Genomic DNA, 22,608 nt, shown 5'->3' with positions numbered 1-22,608 from the left:
TGCTTGAAACAAATGAAAAAACAGAAATCCCCAAAGAAATAAAAAAATCCAAAGAGGAGGGCTTCCCTGGTGGCTCAGTGGTTAAGAATCCGCCTGCCAATGCAGGGGACACAGGTTCGATCCCTGGTCCGGGAAGATCCCACATGCCGCGGAGTAACTAAGCCCATGTGCCACAATTACAAAGCCTGCACTCTAGAGCCCGCGTGTCACAACTACTGAAGCCTGCACGCCTAGAGCCCATGCTCCACAACAAGAGAAGCCACGACAATGAGAAGCCCGTGCACTGCAACAAAGACTAGCCCCTGCTCGTTGCAACTAGAGAAAGCCCGCACACAGCAACAAAGACCCAACACAGCCAAAAATAAAAACAAATAAATTAATTTTTTAAAAAATCCAAGAAGAAACAAATAGAAATTTTAGAACTAAAAATACAATAAACTGAAATTAAAAACTCAGTGGAAGGGCTCAAGAGCAGAATGGAAACACAGAGGAAATAATCACTGAACAGGAAGACAAAACAATATAAATCACCCTATTTGAATGATGGAGAGAAAAAAGACTTAAAAAGAACAGAGCTTCAGAAACCTGTGGGATAACAGCAAAAGAGCTAATATTTTTGTCATTAGAGTCCTGCAAAGCAAGGATAAAGAAGGCTAAAAAAAAGGTGCTTGAAGAAATAATTGCTGAAAACTTCCTAAATTTGGTAAGAGACATAAACCTACAAATTCAAAATAAACTCAAAGAAATTCATATCAAGACATCATAATTAAGCTTCTGAAAACTAATGACAAATAAAAAATATTGAAAACAGAGAAAAATGATATGTTACTTATAGAAGCAAAACAATTAGAATGAAAGCACATTTCTTATCAGAAAAGATGGAAGCCAGAATGAAGTAGAATCCTGGAATCCTCTACCCAGTGAAAATATTCTTCAAAAATGAAAAGACAGATGGCTTCACAGGCGAATTCTATCAAACGTTTAGAGAACAGCTAACACCCATCCTTCTCAAACTCTTCCAAAATATAGCAGAGGGAGGAATACTCCCAAACTCATGCTACAAGGCCATCATCACTCTGATAACAAAAACAGACAAAGATGTCACAAAGAAAGAACACTACAGGCCAATAACACTGATGGACAGAGATGCAAAAATCCTCAACAAAATACTAGCAAACAGAATCCAACAGCACATTAAAAGGATCATACACCATGATTAAGTGGGGTATACCCCAGTGATGCAAGGATTCTTCAATATACACAAATCAATGTGATACACCATATTAACAAATTGAAGGAGAAAAACCATATGATCATCTCAATAGATGCAGAGAAAGCTTTCGACAAAATTCAACACCCATTTATGATAAAAACTCTCCAGAAAGTAAGCATAGAGGGAACTTACCTCAACATAATAAAGGCCATATATGACAAACCCACAGCCAACATCATCCTCAATGGTGAAAAACTGAAACCATTTCCACTAAGATCAGGAACAAGACAACGTTGCCCACTGTCACCTCTATCATTCAACACAGTTTTGGAAGTCTTAGCCACAGCAATCAGGGAAGAAAAAGAAATAAAAGGAATCCAAATTGGAAAAGAAGAAGTAAAGCTGTCACGGTTTGCACATGACACGATACTATACATAGAGAATCCTAAAGATGCTACCAGAAAACTACTAGAGCTAATCAATGAATTTGGTAAGGTAGCAGCATACAAAATTAATGCACAGAAAACTCTGGCATTCCTATACACTAATGATGAAAAATCTGAAAGTGAAATTAAGAAAACACTCCCATTTACCATTGCAACAAAGAGAATAAAGTATCTAGGAATAAACCTAACTAAGGAGACAAAAGACCTGTATGCAGAAAATTATAAGACAGTGATGAAAGAAATTAAAGATGATACAAATAGATGGAGAGATATACCATGTTCTTGGATTGGAAGAATCAACATTGGGAAAATGACTCTACTACCCAAAGCAATCTACAGATTCAATGCAATCCCTATCAAACTACCACTGGCATTTTTCACAGAACTAGAACAAAAAATCTCACAATTTGTATGGAAACACAAAAGACCCTGAATAGCCAAAGCAACCTTGCGAAACAAAAACAGAGCTGGAGGAATCAGGCTCCCTGACTTCAGACTATACTACAAAGCTACAGGAATTAAGACCATATGGTACTGGTACAAAAACAGAAATATAGATCAATGGAACAGGATAGAAAGCCCAGAGATAAACCCACGCACATATGGTCACCTTATCTTTGATAAAGGAGGCAAGAATATACAGTGGAGAAATGACAGCCTCTTCAGTAAGTGCTGCTGAGAAAACTGGAGAGCTACATGTAAAAGAATGCAATTAGAACACTCCCTAACACCATACACAAAAATAAACTCAAAATGGATTAAAGAACTAAATGTAAGGCCAGACACTATTAAACTGTTAGAGGAAAACATAGGCAGAACACTCTATGACATAAATCACAGCAAGATCCTTTTTTACACACCTCCTAGAGAAATGGAAGTAAAAACAAAAATAAACAAATGGGACCTAATGAAACTTAAAAGCTTTTGCACAGCAAAGGAAACCATAAACAAGGCCAAAAGACAACCCTCAGAATGGGAGAAAATATTTGTAAATGAAGCAACTGACAAAGGATTAATCTCCAAAATTTACAAGCAGCTCATGCAGCTCAGTATCAAAAAAACAAACAACCCAATCCAAAAATGGGCAGAAGACCTAAATAGAAATTTCTCCAAAGAAGACATACAGATTGCCAACAAACACATGAAAGAATGCTCAACGTCATTAATCATTAGAGAAATGCATATCAAAACTACAATGAGATATCACCTCACACAAGTCACAATGGCCATCATCAAAAAATCTACAAACAATAAATGCTGGAGAGGGTGTGGAGAAAAGGGAACCCTCTTGCACTGTTGGTGGGAATGTAAATTGCTACAGCCACTATGGAGAACAGTATGGAGGTTCCTTAAAAAACTAAAAATAGAACCGTCATACGACCCAGCAATCCCACTACTGGGCATATACCCCGAGAAAAACATAATTCAAAAAGAGTCATGTACCACAATGTTCATTGTAGCTCTATTTACAATAGCCAGGATATGGAAGCAACCTAAGTGTCCATCAACAGATGAATGGATAAACAAGATGTGGCACATATATATACAATGAAATATTACTCAGCCATAAAAAGAGACGAAATTGAGTTATTTGTAGTGAGGTGGATGGACCGAGAGTCTGTCATACAGAGTGAAGTAAGTCAGAAAGAGAAAAACAAATACTGTATGCTAACATATATATATATATGGAATCTAAAAATAAGAAAAATGGTCATGAAGAACCTAGGGGCAAGATGGGAATAAAGACGCAGACCTACTAGAGAATGGACTTGAGGATATGGGGAGGGGGATGGGTAAGCTGGTACAAAGTGAGAGAGAGGCATGGACATATATACACTACCAAATGTAAAATAGATAGCTAGTGGGAAGCAGCCGCATAGCACAGGGAGATTAGCTTGGTGTTTTGTGACCACCTAGAGGGGTGGGATAGGGAGGGTGGGAGGGAGGGAGATGCAAGAGGGAAGAGATATGGGGATATATGTACATGTATAACTGATTCACTTTGTTATAAAGCAGAAACTAACACACCATTGTAAAACAATTATACTCCAATAAAGATGTTTAAAAAAAATGAAAAGAAATCAAGATGTTCTCAGATAAAGGAAAACTAAAAGAATCTGTCACCAGCAGACATTCCCCAAAAGAATGGCTACAGGAAGTTATCTAAAGGAAAGGAAATGCTGTAACATCAAGAAGAAAGAACACAGTAAGCCAAAATATGGGTGCAACAGGCTTTCTTTCTTTTGAATTTCTAAATTTTGTTTGAGGGTGGAAGCAGAAACTATAACAGTGTCTGATGTGGTTCTATGTGTATGCAGGGAACATACTGAGGATGACTATAAATGCGAGAGGGTAAAAGTACATAAAGAGAGGTTAGGTTTCTACATTTCACTTGAACTAGTAAAATGACAACACCAAGTAGATTATGATAAATTATGTATACATAATGTAATACCTAGAGTAACCATTGAAAATGTTATACAGAACACTACAGAAAAAATTTTAAACATTATGGATATATTCAAAGACACTATAGATACATCAGAATGGAACTGTACAAGTGTTCAAGTGACACTATAGTGAAATCAAAGCACTACAGACAGTCCTACAAAAGTACTCCATGGGAACCCACAGAAAGGTAGGGAAAAAAAAGAACAGAGAAATAAAAATACAGAATAATCAGAAAACAAATAATAAAATGGCAGACTTAAGCCCTAACATATAATTATATTAAACTTCAAAAGAATACCAATGAAATTGGCAGAGTGGATTGAGAAATATGACTCATCTACATGCTGTCTATAAGGCTCTCACCTCAAATATAATGATACAGGCACACTGAAAGCAAAAGGACAGAAATGGAGATGTAACACAAACATCAAAGGAAAGCTAGAATGGCTATATTAATATCAGATAAAACAGACTTTAGAACAAAGAAAATAACCAGTGAGAGAGATAGACATTATGTAACAATAAAGGTTTCAACCCACTAAGAAGACATAGCAATCCTAAGTGTGTATGCACCAAACAACAGAGCTGAAAAATACATGAAGCAAAAACGATAGACCTGAAGGGAGAAACAGACAAATCCATGATAGCTGGAGACTTCAACATCCTTCTCTCAGCAACTGACAGAAACTACACATAAAGTTAGCAAGGATATAGAAGAACTCAACAACACCATAAATTAACAGAATCTAGGGCTTCCCTGGTGGCGCAGTGGTTGAGAGTCCACCTGCCGATGCAGGGGATATGGGTTCGTGCCCTGGTCTGGGAAGATCCCACATGCCGCGGAGCAGCTAGGCCCGTGAGTCATGGCCGCTGAGCCTGTGCTCCGCAACAGGAGAGGCCACAACAGTGAGAGGCCCGCATACTGCAAAAAATTAAAATTAAAATTTAAAAAAAGTTATACATTGTGACCAAGTGTGGTTTATTCAAGGGATGCAAGCCTGGTTGAATATTCAAATATCAATGAATGTAATCCACTGTATTAAGACGCTAAAGAAGAAAAATTGTAGGATCATATCAACTGATGCAGAAAATGCATTTGGCAAAACCTGACACCCATTCATGATAAAAACTCTTTAAAAATAGGAATAGAGGGAAACTTCCTCAACTTGATAAAGAGCTGCAACCAAAAAAACATACAGCTAACCATTAAAGTCTGTATGGTTTTTTCCCCTAGAAGTGGAATCCAGGTAAGAATTCATCTCTCACTGCTCTTTTTCAACATAGTGCTATAAGTTCTAGCCACAGCAATAAATCAAGAAAGGAAAACAAAAGGCTTACAGATCAAAATGGAAGAAATAAAACTGTTCTTATTTGCAGATGACATGATGGTTTACACAGAAAATTCCAAAGAATCTACCAAAAACTCCTAGAACTAATCAGTGAGTTTAGCAAAGATAAACGATAAACATAAAGTCATTTGTACTTCTATATACTTGTAGTGAACATGCAGACAACGAAAGAAAAAAAAACATTTACAATTTTTCAAAAAAAATTTATAGGTATAATCCTAAAACTACACCATGCTGAGAAAAGAAATCAAAGATTTAAATAAACAGAGAGACATACTGGATTTATGGGTTGGAATACTCAACACAGTAAAGGTGTCAATTCTCCCCAAATTGATAAACATGTTTAAGGCAATGCCTATCAAAATTCCAGCAAGATTCTTTGTAGGTATAAACATTATTCTAAAATTTATATGGAAGGGAAAAGAAACTAAAGTAGTTGAAACAATTTTGAAAAAGAAGAATAAAGTAGAAAACATCAGTCCCTCCAACTTTGAGACTTATTATATAGCTACATTAATCAAGACGGGGTGGCGGGATAGATACATAGATCAATGGAACATTATAGACAGCCCAGAAACAAACCAACACAAATAGGACCAACTTATTTTTGGCAAGAGCACAAAAGCAATTCAATGGAAGAAAGATAGCCTTTCAATAAACAGTGCTGGAACAAGTGGTCATTCTTAAGCAAAATACTAAGTGCTCTAAGTTTCACATTTTATACAATAATCAAATCAAATAGATGATGGACCTAATGTAAAATATAAATCCATAAAAACTTTACAAAAAAGTAAAGGAGACCAAGAGACAGGCAAAGAGTTACACTTGAAACCAAAGCACAATCTATAAGAGGAAAAATTAATAAATTGGACTTTATCAAAATTAAAAAACTATTGTTCTGTGAAACACCTATTAAGAGGATGAAAAGAAAAGCTACGTATTGGGATAAATATTTGCAAACCAGGCATCTAAAAAAGGACTACTATCTAACGAGGGGAAGATGGCGAAGTGTAAGACGCAGAGATCACCTTCCTTCCCACAGATACACCAGAAATACATCTACATGTGGAACAACTCCTACAGAACACCTACTGAACACTGGCAGAAGACCTCAGACCTCCCAAAACGCAAGAAAGTCCCCACGTACCTGGGTAGGGCAAAAGAAAGAAGAATAAACAGAGACAAAAGGATAGGGATGGGACCTGCACCAGTGGGAGGGAGCTGTGAAGGAGGAAAAGTTTCCACACACTAGGAAGCCCCTTCGGGGGCGGAGACTGTGGGTGGCGGAGGGGGAAGCTTTGGAGCCATGGAGGAGAGCACAGCAACAGGGGTGGGGAGGGCAAAGCGGAGAGATTCCCGCACAGAGGATCCATGCCGACCGGCACTCACCAGCCCGAGAAGCTTGTCTGTTCACCCACCGGGGCGGGCGCGGATGCGAGCTGAAGCTCAGGCTTTGGTCGGAGAGCAGGGAGAGGACTGGAGCTGGCGGCATGAACATAGCCTGCAGGGCTTTAGTGCACCACGACTAGCTGGGAGGGAGTCCGGGGAAAAGGTCTGGACCTGCCGAAGAGGCAAGAGACTTTTTCTTCCCTCTTTGTTTCCTGGTGCGCGAGGAGAGGGGATTAAGAGCGCTGCTTAAAGGAGCTCCAGAGACCGGCGTGAGGCGCGGCTAAAAGCGCAGACCCCAGAGACGGGCATGAGACGCTAAGGCTGCTGCTGCCGCCACCAAGAAGCCTGTGTGCGAGCACAGGTCACTTATCCACACATCCCTTCCAGGGAACCTGTGCAGCCCGCCACTGCCAGGGTCCCGGGATCCAGGGACAACTTCCCCGGGAGAATGCACGGCGCGCCTCAGGCTGGTGCAACGTCACGCTGGCCTCTGCCACCGCAGGCTTGCCTCGCACTCCGTACCCCTCCCTCCCCCCGGCCTGAGTGAGCCAGAGCCCCCGAATCAGCTGCTCCTTTAACCCCGTCCTGTCTGAGCGAAGAACAGATGCCCTCCGGTGACCTCCACGCAGAGGCGGGGCCAAATCCAAAGCTGAGCCCCGGGAGCTGTGACAACAAAGAAGAGAAAGGGAAATCCCTCCCAGCAACCTCAGAAGCAGCGGATTAAAGCTCCACAATCAACTTGATGTACCCTGCATCTGTGGAATACATGAATAGACAACGAATCATCCCAAATTGAGGAGGTGGACTTCGAGAGCAAGATTTATTATTATTTCCCCTTTTCCTCTTTTTGTGAGTGTGTATGTGTATGCTTCTGTGTGAGATTTTGTCTGTATAGCTTTGCTTTCACCATTTGTCCGAGGGTTCTATCCATCCTTTTTTTTCTTTAAAAATTTTTTTTTCTTAATAATGATTTTTATTTTAATAACTTTATTTTATTTTATCTTACTTTATTTTATCTTCTTTCTTTCCTTCATTCCCTCCTTCCCTCCTCCCTTCCTCCTTCCCTCCTCCCTCCCTCCCTCCATTCTTCCTTCCTTCCTTCCTTCCCTCCTCCTTTCTTTCTTTCTTTCCTTCTTTCTACTTTTTCTCCCTTTTATTCTGAGGTGTGTGGATGAAAGGCTCTTGGTGCTGCAGCCACGAGTCAGGGCTGTGCCTCTGAGGTGGGAGAGCCAACTTCAGGACACTGGTCCACAAGAGACCTCCCAGCTCCACATAATATCAAACGGCAAAAATCTCCCAGAGATATCCATCTCAACACCAGCATCCAGCTTCACTCAACGACCAGCAAGCTACAGTGCTGGACACCCTATGCCAAACAACTAGCAAGACAGGAACAAAACCCCACCCATTAGCAGAGAGGCTGCCTAAAATCATAATAAGTCCACAGACACCCCAAAACACAGCACGAGACGTGGACCTGCCCACCAGAAAGACAAGATCCAGCCTCATCCACCACAACACAGGCACTAATCCCCTCCAACAGGAAGCCTACGCAACCCACTGAACCAACCTTAGCCACTGGGGACAGACACCAAAAACAACGGGAACTACGAACCTGTAGCCTGCAAAAAGGAGACCCCAAACACAGTAAGATAAGCAAAATGAGAAGACAGAAAAACACACAGCAGATGAAGAAGCAAGATAAAAACCCACCAGACCTAACAAATGAAAAGGAAATAGGCAGTCTACCTGAAAAAGAATTCAGAATAATGATAGTAAAGATGATCCAAAATCTTGGGAATAGAATAGACAAAATGCAAGAAACATTTAACAAGGACCTAGAAGAACTAAAGATGAAACAAGCAACGATGAACAACACAAGAAATGAAATTAAAAATACTCTAAATGGGATCAATAGCAGAATAACTGAGGCAGGAGAACGGATAAGTGACCTGGAAGATAAAACAGTGGAAATAACTACTTCAGAGCAGAATAAAGAAAAAAGTATGAAAAGAACTGAGAGCAGTCTCAGAAACCTCTGGGACAACATTAAACGCACCAACATTCGAATTATAGGGGTTCCAGAAGAAGAAGAGAAAAAGAAAGGGACTGAAAAAATATTTGAAGAGATTATAGTTGAAAACTTCCCTAATATGGGAAAGGAAATAGTTAATCAAGTACAGGAAGCACAGAGAGTCCCATACAGGATAAATCCAAAGGGAAATATGCCAAGACACATATTAATGAAACTGTCAAAAATTAAATAAAAAGAAAACATATTAAAAGCAGCAAGGGAAAAACAACAAATAACACACAAGGGAATCCCCATAAGGTTAACAACTGATCTTTAAGCAGAAACTCTGCAAGCCAGAAGGGACTGGCAGGACATATTTAAAGTGATGAAGGAGAAAAACCTGCAACCAAGATTACTCTACCCAGCAAGGATCTCATTCAAATTTGATGGAGAAAATAAAATCTTTACAGACAAGCAAAAGCTGAGACACTTCAGCACCACCAAACCAGCTTTACAACAAATGCTAAAGGAACTTCTCTAGGCAAGAAACACAAGAGAAGGAAAAGACCTACAATCACGAACCCAAAACAATTAAGAAAATGGGAATAGGAACATACATATCGATAATTACCTTAAATGTAAATGGACTAAATGCTCCCACCAAAAGACACAGATTGGCTGAATGGATACAAAAACAAGATCCATATATATATGCTGTCTACAAGAGACCCACTTCAGACCTAGAGACATACAGATGAAAGTAAGGGAATGGAAAAAGATATTCCATGAAAATGGAAATCAAAAGAAAGCTGGAGTAGCAATTCTCATATCAGACAAAATAGACTTTAAAATAAAGACTATTACAAGAGACAAAGAAGGACACTACATAATGATCAAGGGATCGATCCAAGAAGAAGATATAACAATTGTAAATATTTATGCACCCAACACAGAAGCACCTCAATACATAAGGCAAATACTAACAGCCATAAAAGGGGAAATTGACAGTAACACATTCACAGTAGGGGACTTTAACACCCCACTTTCACCAGTGGACAGATCATCCAAAATGAAAATAAATAAGGAAACACAAGCTTTAAATGATACATTAAACAAGATGGACTTAATTGATATTTATAGGACATTCCATCCAAAAACAACTGAATACACATTTTTCTCAAGTGCTCATGAAACATCCTCCAGGATAGATCGTATCTTGGTTCACAAATCAAGTCTTGGTAAATTTAAGAAAACTGAAATTGTATCAAGTATCTGTTCCGACCACAACGCTATGAGACTAGATATCAATTACAGGAAAAGATCTGTAAAAAATACAAACACATGGAGGCTAAACAATACACTACTTAATAACCAAGTGATCACTGAAGAAATCAAGGAGGAAATCAAAAAATACCTAGAAACAAATGACAATGGAGACACGACGACCCAAAACCTATGGGATGCAGAAAAAGCAGTTCTAAGAGGGAAGTTTATAGCAATACAATCCTACCTTAAGAAACAAGAAATATCTCAAATTAACAACCTAACCTTGCACCTAAAGCAATTAGAGAAAGAAGAACAAAAAAACCCCAAAGTTAGCAGAAGGAAAGAAATCATAAAAATCAGATCAGAAATAAATGAAAAAGAAATGAAGGAAACAATAGCAAAGATCAATAAAACTAAAAGCTGGTTTTTTGAGAAGATAAACAAAATTGATAAACCATTAGCCAGACTCATCAAGAAAAAAAGGGAGAAGACTCAAATCAATAGAATTAGAAATGAAAAAGGAGAAGTAACAACTGAAACTGCAGAAATACAAAAGATCATGAGAGATTACTACAAGCAACTCTATGCCAATAAAATGGACAACCTGGGGCTTCCCTGGTGGCGCAGTGGTTGAGAGTCCGCCTGCCGATGCAGGGGACACGGGTTCGTGCCCCGGTACGGGAAGATCCCACGTGCCGCTGAGTGGCTGGGCCCGTGAGCCATGGCCGCTGGGCCTGCGTGTCCGGAGCCTGTACTCCGCGACGGGAGAGGCCCCAATAGTGAGAGGCCCGTGTACCGCAAAAAAAAAAAAAAAAAAGGACAACCTGGAAAAAATGGACAATTCTTAGAAATGCACAACCTGCCAAGACTGAATCAGGAAGAAATAGAAAATAGGAACAGACCAATCACAAGCACTGAAATTGAAAGTGTGATTAAAAATCTTCCAAGAAACAAAAGCCCAGGACCAGATGGCTTCACAGGTGAATTCTATCCAACATTTAGAGAAGAGCTAACACCTATCCTTCTCAAACTCTTCCAAAATATAGCAGAGGGAGGAACACTCCCAAACTCATTCTACGAGGCCACCATCACCCTGATACCAAAACCAGACAAGGATGTCACAACGAGAGAAAACTACAGGCCAATATCACTGATGAACATAGATGCAAAAATCCTCAACAAAATACTAGCAAACAGAATCCAACAGCACATTAAAAGGATCATACACCATGATCAAGTGGGGTTTATTCCAGGAATGCAAGGATTCTTCAATATACGTAAATCAATCAACGTGATACACCATATTAACAAATTGAAGGAGAAAAAGCATATGATCATCTCAATAGATGCAGAGAAAGCTTTCGACAAAATTCAACACCGATTTATGATAAAAACCCTGCAGAAAGTAGGCATAGAGGGAACTTTCCTCAACATAATAAAGGCCATATATGACAAACCCACAGCCAACATCATCCTCAATGGTGAAAAACTGAAACCATTTCCACTAAGATCAGGAACAAGACAAGGTTGCCCACTCTCACCACTCTTATTCAACATAGTTTTGGAAGTTTTAGCCACAGCAATCAGAGAAGAAAAGGAAATACAAGGAATCCAAATCGGAAAAGAAGAAGTAAAGCTGTCACTGTTTGCAGATGACATGATACTATACATAGAGAATCCTAAAGATGCTACCAGAAAACTACTAGAGCTAATCAATGAATTTGGTAAGGTAGCAGCATACAAAATTAATGCACAGAAAACTCTGGCATTCCTATACATTAATGATGAAAAATCTGAAAGTGAAATTAAGAAAACACTCCCATTTACCATTGCAACAAAAAGAATAAAATATCTAGGAATAAACCTAACTAAGGAGACAAAAGACCTGTATGCAGATAATTATAAGACAGTGATGAAAGAAATTAAAGATGATACAAATAGATGGAGAGATATATCATGTTCTTGGATTGGAAGAATCAACATTGTGAAAATGACTCTACTACCCAAAGCAATCTACAGATTCAATGCAATCCCTATCAACTACCACTGGCATTTTTCACAGAACTAGGACAAAAATGCTCACAATTTGTATGGAAACACAAAAGACCCCGAATAGCCAAAGCAACCTTGAGAACGAAAAACGGAGCTGGAGGAATCAGGTTCCCTGACTTCAGACTATACTACAAACCTACAGTAATCAAGACAATATGGTACTGGCACAAAAACAGATATATAGATCAATGGAACAGGATAGAAAGCCCAGAGATAAACCCATGCACATATGGTCACCATATCTTTGATAAAGGAGGCAGGAATGTACAGTGGAGAAATGACAGCCTCTTCAATAAGTGGTGCTGGGAAAACTGGAGAGCTACATGGAAAAGAATGCAGTTAGAACACTCCCTAACACCATACACAAAAATAAACTCAAAATGGATTAAAGACCTAAATGTAAGGCCAGAAACTATCAGACTCTTAGAGGAAAACATAAGCAGAACATCTATGACATAAATCACAGCAAGATCCTTTTTGACCCACCTCCTAGAGAAATGGAAATAAAAACAAAAATAATCAAATGGGACCTAATGAAACTTCAAAGCTTTTTCACAGCAAAGGAAACCATAAACAAGGCCAAAAGACAGCCCTCAGAATGGGAGAAAATATTTGCAAATGAAGCAACTGACAAAGGATTAATCTCCAAAATTTACAAGCAACTCATGCAGCTCAGTATCAAAAAAACAAACAACCCAATCCAAAAATGGGCAGAAGACCTAAATAGAAATTTCTCCAAAGACGACATACAGATTGTCAACAAACACATGAAAGAATGCTCGACGTCATTAATCATTAGAGAAATGCAAATCACAACTACAATGAGATATCATCTCACACCAGTCAGAGTGGCCAACATCAAAATATCTAGATGCAATAAATGCTGGAGAGGGTGTGTAGAAAAGGGAACCCTCTTGCACTGATGGTGGGAATGTGAATTTGTACAGCCACTATGGAGAACAGTATGGAGGTTCCTTAAGAAACTACAAATAGAATTACCATATGACCCAGCAATCCCACTACTGTGCATATACCCTGAGAAAACCATAATTCAAAAAGAGTTATGTACAAAAATGTTCATTACAGCTCTGTTTACAATAGCCTGGAGATGGAAACAACCTAAGTGTCCATCATTGGATGAATGGATAAAGAAGATGTGGCAGATATATACCATTGAATAATACTCAACCATTAAAAGAAACGAAACTGAGCTATTTGTAATGAGGTGCATGGACCTAGAGTCTGTCATACAGAGTGAAGTCAGTCAGAAAGAGAAAGACAAATAGCGTATGCTAACACATATATATGGAGTTTAGGAAAAAAAAATGTCAGAGAACCTAAGGGTAAGACAGGAATAAAGACAGACCTACTAGAGAATGGACTTGAGGATATGGGGAGGGAGAAGGGTAAGCTGTGACGGGGTGAGAGAGTGGCATGGACATGTATGCCTACCAAATGTAGAATAGATAGCTAGTGGGGAGCAGCGGCATAGCACAGGGTGATCAGCTCAGTGCTTTGTGACCACCTGGAGGGGTGGGATAGGGACGGTGGGAGGGAGGGAGACGCAAGAGGGAAGAGATATGGGAACATATGTATATGTATAACTGATTCACTTTGTTGTAGGGCAGAAACTGACACACCATTGTAAAGCAATTATACTCCAATAAAGATGTAAAAAAAAAAAAAAGGACTAGTATCTAGAATATGTAAAGAACTCAACATTCAGTACTATGAAATAATGTTTAACGTTATTAGCCATCAGGGAAATATAAATTAATATATATAAATATAAATTTATATAAATATAAATTAAAACTACATTCAGATGTAATTGTACATCATCAAAAAGCTAAGATATTTAAAAACTGACAAAATCAAATGAGGATACAGAGAAATGGGGTCACTCATACATGTTTTAGTAGGGATGTAAAATAGTATAGCCACTGTGGAAAACAGTTTGGCAGTTTATTAAGAAACTAAACATGCAAATACCATAAAGCCCAGCAATTGTACTCTTGGATAATTATCTAATAAAGATTTATGTTTATCCAAATCCTGTTGATAGCAGCTTTATTTGTAATAGCCCCAAACTGGAAACAACTCAGATGTCCTTAAATGGGTGAATGCTTAAACTGTGGTATCCGTATAATAGACTACTGTTCAATAATAAAAAGGAACAAACTATTTATAAATATAGCAACCTGAGTGAATCTCCAGAGAATTATAGCTAGTGAAAAAAATACAATCTGGAAAAGTATGGTTTCATTTATAAAACATTTTTGAAATTACAGTATTAGAGAAATAGCAAAATTTTGGTTGCCAGAGATTAAGTAAGGACAAGAGGAAAGGTATGGCTATAGAAGGGCAATATGAGTGATCCTTGTAGTGTCAGAAATATTGTGTACATTGATTGTATCAAAATCAATGTCCTGGCTGTGATACTGTAATACAATTTTGGAAGATGAGGGAAACTGGGTAAAGGGTACAAGGAATTCTCTGTATTATTTCTTACAGCTGCATATGAATCTACATTTATCTCAAAATAAAAAGTTAAAAAAAAATGAATTGGCCATATATGTATGGTGCTATTCACTTATACTAATCAACTTTTATATCAATAGCACATTGTTGGGATTACTTGTAGCTTTACAGAAAGTTCTGAAAGTAGGCTGTGTTAATCTTACCAACTTTAGCTCTTTTTCAAAGTATTTTGGCTATTCTAGGTTCTTTACATTTCCACAAGAACTTTAGAATTGACTTGTCAGTGTCTAAAACAGCCTGCTTGAATTTGATTGTAATTAGTTTGAATCTATAAATCAAGTTAGAGAGAACTGACATTTTAATTAATTTATTTTTTAAATTAAATTTTTATTTTATATTGATTTACAATGTTGTGTTAGTTTCAGGTGTACAGCAAAGTGATTCAGTTATATATAGCCATTCTTTTTCAGATTCTTTTCCCATATAGGTTATTACAGAATACTGAGTTCCCTGTGGTATACAGTAGGTCCTTGCTGAATATTTATTTTAATATACAGTCGTGTGTATATGTTAGTCCCAAACTCCTAATTTATCTCCCACCCACCTTTCCCCTTTGGTAACCATAAGTATGTTTTCCAAGTCTGTGAGTCTGTTTCTGTTTTGTAAATAAGTTTACCTGTATCATCTTTTTAGATTCCACATATAAGTGATATACATTTTTCTTTGTCTAACTTATTTCACTTAGTATGATAATCTCTAGGTCCATCCATGTCGCTGCAAATGGCATTATTTCATTCTTTTTTATGGCAGATTTACATTCCATTGTATATATGTACCACATCTTCTTTATCCATTCCACTGTCAATGAACATTTAGGCTGTTTCCATGTCTCAGCTATTGTAAATAGTGCTGCAGTGAACACTGGGTGCATGTATCTTTTCAAACTGTTTTTTTTCTGGATATATGCCCAGGAGTGGGACTGCTGGATCATGTGGTAGCTCTAGTTTTAGTTTTTTAAGGAACCTCCATACTATTCTCCATAGCGGCTGTACCAATTTACATTCCCACCAACAGTGTAGGAGCGTTCCCTTTTCTCCACACCCTCTCCAGAATTTATTGTTTGTAGGCTTTTTGATGATGGCCATTCTGACTAGTGTGAGGTGATACCTCATTGTAGTTTTGATTTGCATTTCTCTAAAAATTAGTGATGTTGAGCATCTTTTCATGTGCATGTCTGACCAGGTTTTGACTGGGTTTTTTTTTTTTGATATTGAGCTGCATGAGCTGTTAGTATATTTTGGAGAGTAATCCTTTGTTAGTCGCTTCGTTTGCAAATATTTTCTCCCATTCTGTGGGTTGATTGTCATTTTGTTTATGGTTTCCTCTGCTGTGAAAAAGCTTTTAAGTTTAGTTAGGTCCCACTTGTTTATGTTTGTTGTCATTTTCATTACTATAAGAGGCAGATCCAGGAGGATACTGCTACAATTTATGTCAAAGAGTGAGAACTAACTTTTAAAAAGATTGAATCTTCTAGTCCATGAATATGGTATATCTTGATTTATTCATTTCTTTAATATCCCTCATCAATATTTTGTATGTTTCAGTCTTGCACATCTTTTGTCAGATTTATCCTTAAGTATTTCATACTTTTAATCCTATTATAATAGGTATTTTTAAAATTTCAATTTCTAATTTTTCACTGCCAGCATAGAGAAATACATTGATTTTTTGCCCATTGATTGATCTTGCATCCTACAACTTGGCTAAACATAGTTATTAGTTTTAGAACTTTTCTTCTAGGCTTTCTATGTAGATGATCAAGTCATCTGCAAAAAAGATAGTTTTTACTCTTCCTTTTCTAATCTGGATGACTTTAATTTCTTTTTCTTGCCTTATTACATGACTAGAATCCCCACTACAATGTTGAAAATAAGTGGTAGGAATGGACATCTTTGATTTGTTCCTTATGTTACAGAAACATTCAGTCTTTTACCATTAAGTATAGAGTAATCTTTCTGTTTTTTATGGACATCCCTTATCAGGCTGATGAAGCTTCCTTCTTTTCCTAGTGTGCTGAAAATTTTTATAAGAAATGGAAGATGGACTTCCTCAAATAATTTTTCTTAAAATATTGGTTTTCTTAAAATACTACAGATTTTCTTCTTTGGTCTGTTAAAAATAGCAAATTACAATGACTTTTGAATGTAAAACAAATATTGTATTCCTGCAATAAGTTCCACTTGGTCATAATATATTATCCTTTTTATATATTGTTGGATTTGACTAACATTTTATAATTGCTTAGAATTGCTTAAAATTCTCTTTTGAGAGTCTCTGCTTTCCTTGTAATGTCTTTATTTTTTTTTAATTTAAAATTTAAAAAAATTTTTTTGACTGAGTTGGCTCTTCATTGCTGTGCGCGGGCTTTCTCTGGTTGTGGCAAGTGGGGGCTACTCTTGTTGCAGTGCACGGGCTTCTCATTGCAGTGACTTCTCTTGTTGCAGAACACAGGCTCTAGGCGCGCAGGCTTCAGTAGTTGTGACACGTGGGCTCAGCAGTTGTGGTGCACGGGCTTAGCTGCTCCACAGCATGTGGGATCTTCCCCGGGCAGGCTCGAACCCGTGTCCCCTGCATTGGCAGGCGGATTCTTAACCACTGTGCCACCAGGGAAGCCCCTCTTTATCTGGTTTTGTTATTAGGGTAATGCTGGTCTTATAAGTTGAGTTGGAAAGTATCCCCTCTTTAATTTTTAAAAGATTTTATGTAGAAGTGGTATTACTTCTCCTTTAAATGTTTGGCAGAATTCATGAGAAGCCATTCAGCCATGGTGTTTTCTTCACTGAAAGTTTTAAAACATTTAACCTCTGTAATAGATGCAGACCACTCAGTTGACCTATTTCTTCTTGAAAGAGTTTTGGTAGTTTGTATCTTTCAAGTAATTTGTCCAGTTTATCCAAGTTGTCCAATTTATTGGCATAAGATTATTCATAATATTCTATTTTAGCATCTGTGTAATCTGTAGTGTTGTTACTTCATTTATTTCTGATACTGGTAATTTATGACTTTTTTTTTTAACCCAATCAGTTTGGATAGTGAATTTTCACTTTTATAGATCTTCTCAAAGAACCAGCTCTTGGTTTCACTCATTTTTCTCTATTGTTTCTCTATTTTCCATTTCACTAATTTCACCTCTGATCTTTATTATGTCCTTTCTTCTGCTTAATTCAGGTTTCATTTGCTCTTCTTTTTCGAGTTTAAGGTAGAAGTTGAAGTCATAAATTTGAGATATTTCTTCTCTTCTAATACAGGCATGGAGTGCCATAAATTTGCCTCTAAGGGCTGCTTTAGGGACATCTCATAAATGTTATGTTGTATTTTTATTTTCATACAGTTGAAAAGTACTTTCTAATTTCCTTTGGCTCTTTTTTTTCTTTGACCCAATGGGACATTTAGAAGTGTGTTAGGCTACAATTACTTGGGAATTTTCCAAGAAGCTACCTGTTATCGATTTCTAATTTAATTTCCTTGTGGCTAGAGAAGATACTTTGCATGACTTGAACACTCAAATTTATTGAGACTTGTTTTATAGCACAGAATAAAGTCTATCTTGGTAGATGTTCTGTGTGCACTGAGAAAAAAAGAAAAACTGTGTATTCTGCTGTTGTTGAGTGAGGTGTTCTATAAATGTTAAATAGGACAAGTTGGTTGACATACTGGAATGAACACTGTCCTGGGTGGAAGTCATGAGATGGAACACAAATTCTGAGCCTTTAAGTGACTATGGTCAAGCACACCTTTTAAGGAAGAAAAAGGGAGAAAAGCTAGATTGTGGAAGCCATTCTCAATGTGAGGTTAGGGGAAAGCTGATGCTAATAAGGAAGCTTCACCAACTATTTCCTGTCCTGGGGGTTATTATATGTTAACTCCCTCCCCTTTCTCCCAGAGCAGATCTATCCCAGGTCTTCTGATTGAAAATCACCTCTAGAATAAACCACTATTCAGGGTGGGAGTGTACCTTATCCTTCAAGATTGATGTAATAAGGAAAAAAAGGTCAAGAACCAATAGACTGGATGATCTCTAAGGTAGGACAGCAGCACATTGTAATGAAAATGGTACAGGACTAGTAGGAAAGAAACCTGGATCACGGTGCTGGCTCTACTGTGATCAGCTATTGACTTTGGAAAGTCACTTGTTCTCATTTTCTTTTTCTACAAAACTGGTTTTTAAACTATTTGTTCTAAAGATTCTTCCTAATTCTAAAGTTTTATGCATCTACTTAAAAAAAAAACAGAGCAGTATAGATGAATGGGGTAGAAAGTGTCCTTGTGGAATTAAGAGTTTTAGGCTTTCTGTCCTAGTATCTTTTGTTGTGTTCCTATGTGGCTGGGCTGCTCTCTATTCTGGCGCAGCTGCTTTTCTGGGCTCTCTCTTTACTAGCATGCTACAAATTTCCCTTCTTATCTTTTCTATTTCCTACACTCCTTGTCTTCCTTTTTTCAGTCTATTCCCGTACTTTGGTAGAACACTTATTCCAGGGCTTTTCTAAGAAAGGGTGAGAGGCAAATTGTTTTCTGAGACTTTGAATGTCTGACAATGTCTTTACTCTACTTTCACACTTGGTTGATAATTTGGTTAGGTATATCATTCTAATTTGGATATAATTTTCTTTCAAAAATTTGAAAGCATTATCCATATTCTACTAGCTTCCAGTATTGCCTTAGGGAAGTACGAAACTATTCTGACTCCTGATCCTTCACCTGTGTCCTGTTTTATCCTCAACTCTGGAAGTCTGGATTATATCTTTTTGTTTCCTATGATATGATGTTTCATAATGGTGTGCCTTTGTGTGGGTCTGCTTTTACCACTGTGTCTGGTACTTGTTGAACCTTTTCATCTGGAAACTAATTCTTCAGTTCTTGAAAAAATTTTCTGTTTTCTTTTTCTGGGACTCATTTGAATGAAGTATTTCCTAGAATGACCCTTCAATTGTTCTATCTTTTTTCTCTCTTTTTGCTCTTCTTATTTTTCTTCAACTTTATCTTCCAACTCTATCAAGTTTTCCATGTCTGCTTCTTTTTTAATTTTCAAAAGCTCTTTTGTTGCTTTTGTTCTTCTTTATAGTACCTTATTCATGTTTCATGCATGGTGTATCTTATCTTTCTATGAAACTAAATATTAATGATTTCTGCTTTCTCCCTGTAAAGACTCATATTTTTCAAGTTGATTTTTTCTGTTTTGGTATCTATATTTCATGTGAGACCCTTTCCTCAGAAATTTAGTGCTCCTCATTGTCTAAAAAGCTGACTGGCAGCTTTTAGCAAGCAAAGCTTGGAAATCTGGACTTCACTGATAATGTGGTGAGGGCTTGCCTTTGAAGAATCCCTAATTTCAGTATCCTTATTTCATTCTTCTTAGACTGGTCAGATTTCCCAGAGATGTATCTTCAAATCTTCTGCCTGGGTGATATATGTCTGGGAACCAAATAGGTGAAGATGGCTAGAAGGCTCTCACCATTCTGTATCTAACCTTTAACTATTTTCATTTGTGTTTGGTGTGGCCCAGTATAAAGACTGTCTGCCTTACCTGTCTAGAAAATAGACCTGTGGCAGTCTGCTGAGGCAACAGGGCTTCACAGAGTAGGGAAAGGGAACAGAACATCTAACTACTTCAGGCTTTTAACCAATCCCTGTTTTTAGTGTTACAAATATTCTCAATTCCAGAAATACCCAAGGATACTCATTATCAAGACTTTAGGGGGTTTTACGATGTATAATCAGGTTACTTCTCAGCTTTCCCCACTGTTAAAGGGTTGAGCTCTCTTAAAGTGTTCAGTCCATTATCACTAACCCATCTGCTTTTCAGAAAAATTTTTTGACTCTTATTTTCTTTGTCCTTGTGCTTTTCAGAAAATTTTTTGACTCTTATTTTCTTTGTCCTGTGAGTTTATGTCCTTAAAAATTTCTTCTACTACTATTTTAGTGTTGTTTCAGTAGGGAGCAGAAGTAAATATATACCTTTATTTATGTATAAAGATCCTGCTGCATGTGGGATCTTAGTTCCCCAACCAGGGATTGAACCCATGTTCCCTGTAGTGGAAGCACAGATTCTTAACCACTGGACTGCCAGGGAAGTCCCCAAAATAAACATTTATATTCAAGCAGCTATCTTTACCCTTAAGCTGTATATACTCATATTTACTGTTACTCTTGTTTGCTTTCTTTGGAACACTATCCCTCTTCTGCCTTCTCAGCTTGTCCTAGTACCCTGGCATTTGACTTTTTCACTTACCTTCACTGGATATAATATGGAAAGGTTAAAATTTTTTTAAGCATTTATTGTTCTCTGATGATCTAGAATAAGTTTAACCTTTTCTGTATCTCTCTCAAGCCATGCCTAAACCCATATACAAATAAGTTTCATTTTGCTTCTGTGTGACAACTACCATATAACATTTTGTAGTTTACAAAATATTTTCACATACAGCATCACATTTTATCCCTAAAAACCCCATTGCAAGGATAGGTTATTTTATACACAAGATGGGAAACAAATGGTTAAACAGTGGTCTGAAATCTGTTCTCTTTTTGAGGGGAAAAGAGAATGTCCCAGGAAAGAAAGAAGGTAACTTGGTCAAATCTCTTCATCAACATGCTAATGACAGACTTCCTGGAAATAAATTATTTGCTAGCCAGAGAATCCTTTTTTGTGGGGGGAGGAGGAATGTGGCTTAAATAACAGAAATTTATTTCCTCACTGTTCTGAAAGCTAGAAGTCCATGATCAAGCTGTTGACAAGAGAATCCCTATTTATAAACTGCTTATAGCAGGATGTCTAAGATTGTTTATGGCAAATAATCCTGGAATCTAGGGATTTATGGGGCACAAATCCATAATCCCTGGAAAATGTAACTATGGGCATAAAATTGAGATGCTTCATGACCAAAATGACTTTCTTTCGTGTAAGTAATATAGAAACCATTTATGTTAACCTTGGCTAGAGTGGGTACCTGGGAGATTGTACTGTAGTCCTGAAACTCTTGCTGCTTTGCCTATGCCTCGTGATCACTTGTATACTTGAAATTACAGTTGACCCTTGAACAACGCCGGGGTTAGGGATGTTGCCCCTCTGTGCTGTCCAAAGTCCAAGTGTAACTTATAGTTGCCCTCCATATATGCGGTTTCTCCATATCCATGGTTCTACATCTGCAGATTCCACCAACCGCAACTTATATAGTACTGCAGTATGTATTACTGAAAAAAATCTGCGTAAAAGTGGACCCATGCAGTTCAAACCCATGTTGTTCAAGGGTCAGTGGTATCAGTAAAGCTTGACACTGCTAAGATCTCTGATATGAATGAGTGTGATTTGACAATCCAATCCTTTGTGTTATCCCACAAGGAAACTGAAGTTCAGAGCAGTTAAGTGATTTGCTAAAAGTCACATACTAAAAAGTAGCCAAATAGGAATAGAAACCAAATCTTAAATCAGACTCTTTGTACCACGTGATACATTACAGTGAGATGGAAAAACAAAAAACAAAACAAAACACAATAAAACCTGTGTTGTGGAATCAGAAATAGACTTGCCTGTTGGTTCTATCACTGACCAACTGTTTGACTTTGGGCAAAGTAGTTAAAATTTCCTTACCTATGCAGTACTTCTTACATAAGAGGCAAAAGATATCTTAATGACAAATATAATAGAACAATAGATAAACATGACATAATACAGTAGAACATTTAGAAACATTTTTAAAGGATGGAGGGGGGAAAAAAAGTATTGCTTACTTTTTTCTTGTAATGCTTGCAGTTTATTAAGTTCTTCATCCTCTTCATCACTCTCTTCGCTACTTGTGCTGCTGACATCCAAAACTATGTCCCTTTTGGGGTCTACTCGGAGAAAATTGCGGCATTCAAAAGTCAGGTGACCAGCTAAGTAAAACAAAC

General features: G+C 37.6%; 1 protein-coding gene across 1 annotated transcript in view; it reads right to left on the bottom strand.

The window, feature by feature from the left end:
• Nucleotides 1–22,608, bottom strand: part of SREK1IP1 (SREK1 interacting protein 1) — a 58,509-nt gene that overhangs the window by 7,193 nt on the left and 28,708 nt on the right. The window contains exon 3 of the mRNA XM_032628033.1: nt 22,450–22,593. Within this exon, the coding sequence (XP_032483924.1) occupies nt 22,450–22,593 (144 nt within the window). The remainder of the gene's footprint in view (nt 1–22,449; nt 22,594–22,608) is intronic.

The sequence above is a fragment of the Phocoena sinus genome, chromosome 3 (genome assembly GCF_008692025.1).
Source record: "Phocoena sinus isolate mPhoSin1 chromosome 3, mPhoSin1.pri, whole genome shotgun sequence".
Taxonomy (NCBI): domain Eukaryota; kingdom Metazoa; phylum Chordata; class Mammalia; order Artiodactyla; family Phocoenidae; genus Phocoena; species Phocoena sinus.
Note: the sequence above shows the minus strand (reverse complement) of the source record. Positions and strands in the feature narration are given on the sequence as shown.